The sequence below is a fragment of the Silene latifolia genome, chromosome 1 (assembly GCF_048544455.1).
Source record: "Silene latifolia isolate original U9 population chromosome 1, ASM4854445v1, whole genome shotgun sequence".
NCBI lineage: Eukaryota > Viridiplantae > Streptophyta > Magnoliopsida > Caryophyllales > Caryophyllaceae > Silene > Silene latifolia.
In genome coordinates this window covers 149,025,161-149,027,520 of record NC_133526.1, presented here as the reverse complement: position 1 = coordinate 149,027,520, position 2,360 = coordinate 149,025,161, and the positions used below count along the sequence as shown (strand labels likewise).

The window sequence follows — 2,360 nt, the reverse complement described above, 5'->3', positions numbered from 1 at the left end:
GCTAAACTGTCTTTTGCTAGAATCATGGTTGAAGCTGATGTTTCCACCACTCTGCCTGACCATATTGTTCTTAATACTCCTTATCATGGGCAATCTTCTCAGAGGGTCATTTATGAATGGTTACCTTTCCATTGTTCTGGTTGTGGGAAGTTGGGTCATCTGCTGGGTAGCTGTAAATGACACCAGCCAAAGGTCCTAACTGTCTCCAAGAAAGTTTACCAGCCTGTTTCTAAGCCTGTGCCAGCTACTGTCCCTAGTGTTTCTCAGCAAGAGGAGGGACAAGGCTCAGGATGCCTTGAGCTAGGTGGTACCTCAGTTGGCCTTGATTAACCTACTGCCCCTGGTGGTGGTAAGGAGTTGGAGGCTCCTACCCCTACTCAGTTGGTAGTATCTTCTCCCTTGGCTGCTGAAAAGCACTCAGAATGCCTTGAGCTAGCCCATTGTCCCCCTCCTCTTGATGATGCTAGTGTGATTAGTAGTGAGTCTCAAATTGCCAAGAAGAGAGACTGCATAGAGGCTCCTGTCACACCCACTTCTGATAGTCAGTTCTGGGTTACTCCTAATAAGTTTGGTCCCCTCCAATCTAGTGATATTACTGTTCCTGAACCAGTGGATAAAGCTCCCCCTGATAAACCCTGTCATGAGGATCTGCTCTTGGAACATTAGAGGGTGTAATGACCCTCTTAAGCAGCAGGAGCTTAGTGACTTCCTGTGGGCTCATAAACTTGATATTTTTGGAGTTCTTGAGACTAGAATCAAAGAAAATAAAGCTAAAAAGATTATCAAGAATAGGTTCAGTAACTACCAAGTGGTTTGTAACTACTCTAAACACTATAATGGCAGGATTTGGCTTATTTGGAACCCTGCCACTGTTGTTGTTACTACCTTACTGGTTCATGATCAGCTCATTCATTGTAGTATAGTTCACTATGCCACTTCTCACAAGTTCCATTTGGCTAGTCCTGGGTGATTTCAATGTGGTTAGGGATGTCTCTGAAAGGGTCAGTTCCTCTCCCCCTGATTTAGCTGATATCCTGGACTTCAATGAATGCCTTTTGAATTGCCAGTTGGATGATATCAATGGTTCTGGTTGTGAGTTTACCTGGACCAATAAGCAAGATGATACTACTAGGGTTTGGTCCAAGTTAGATAGGGCCCTTGCAAATTCTTCCTGGCTCTCTAACTTTCCTACCACTCATGTCACTTTTCTCCCTGCTGGTGTCTCAGATCACTCTCCTGTCATGGTCAATGTCTTTGATGACCCCCCTGTTAAATCCAGGTTTAGTTTTTTGAATTGTTGGATTGGCCATTCTAAGTACAAGGGTATTGTTGCTCAGGCTTGGCAGACTTATGTTCAGGGTTCTGCTATGTTTAGAGTCTTTAGCAAGCTCAAGTATGTTAAGCATGGTTTACTCTAGCTTCATAAGAACCATTTCAGTTCCCTCTCTGAAAGAGTTTCACTTGCCCGATCTTCCCTCATGGATTGTCAACATAAGCTCCAAGTTTCTCCTTTGTCTCAGTCCCTGATAGACCTGGAAAGGAAACTTTTGGCTCAATATAATAGTCTCAAAGCTGCTGAGATGAGCATGCTCAAGCAAAAAGCTAAGGTAGAAGATATTAAACATGGGGACTGTTTTTCTAAGTTTTTCTTTGCAAAAATTCATGAGAGAAAGAAGCAGCAAATTATTGGTAGGATCCTTGATAAAGATGGTAAAGATAGGACTGGTTTAGCTGATGTTGCTGATGGCTTTGTGGATTACTACACTTCTCTTCTGGGGGCAAGTACTGAAGTTGCTCGCTTAGATGTAGAGTTTATTCAACAAGGTCCTTGTGTTCCTGATACTGATTATGCTGCTCTTACCAAGCCTGTTACTATCTCAGAAATCAAGGATGCTTTGTTCAGTATTGGCTCTGATAGGAGTCCTGGCCCTGATGGGTTTTCTTCTGCTTTCTTTAAGGATTCTTGGGATCTCATAGGGAATGATTTTTGTTCTGCTGCCCAGGAGTTTTTCAGGACTGGAAACATGAGCAAGCAAGCAAATTCCACCCTTATTACTCTTATTCCTAAAAAGAAAGTTAGTCAGTCTGTTCTTGATTTTCGACCTATCTCATGTTGCACTACTATATATAAAACTGTGAGTAAGGTCATTGCAAACAGACTCAAAGCTATTCTCCCCTCTATCATTGGCCTTGAACAGGCTGCTTTTATTCAGGGAAGAAGCATTTTTGAGAATATTATGCTCTCACAGTCCTTGGTTAGAAATTATACTAGAAAATACATTACTCCTAGGAGCTTGATCAAGGTTGACATTCAAAAATCTTTTGATTCCCTCCAATGGGATTTTGTTAGGAGTATGCTT

General features: G+C 42.2%; 1 protein-coding gene across 1 annotated transcript; it reads left to right on the top strand.

The window, feature by feature from the left end:
- The first annotated feature begins 929 nt into the window (after window positions 1-929).
- Window positions 930-1,418, top strand: LOC141657793 (uncharacterized). Its single transcript, XM_074465136.1, has one exon. It carries the CDS (start codon window positions 930-932, stop codon window positions 1,416-1,418), a length of 489 nt encoding a protein of 162 aa, XP_074321237.1.
- The last annotated feature ends 942 nt before the right edge of the window (window positions 1,419-2,360 follow it).

Bases quoted from the DNA above. Each gene is read 5' to 3' on its own strand.
- LOC141657793 (XM_074465136.1), top strand. From the start codon at position 930: ATGCCACTTCTCACAAGTTCCATTTGGCTAGTCCTGGGTGATTTCAAT.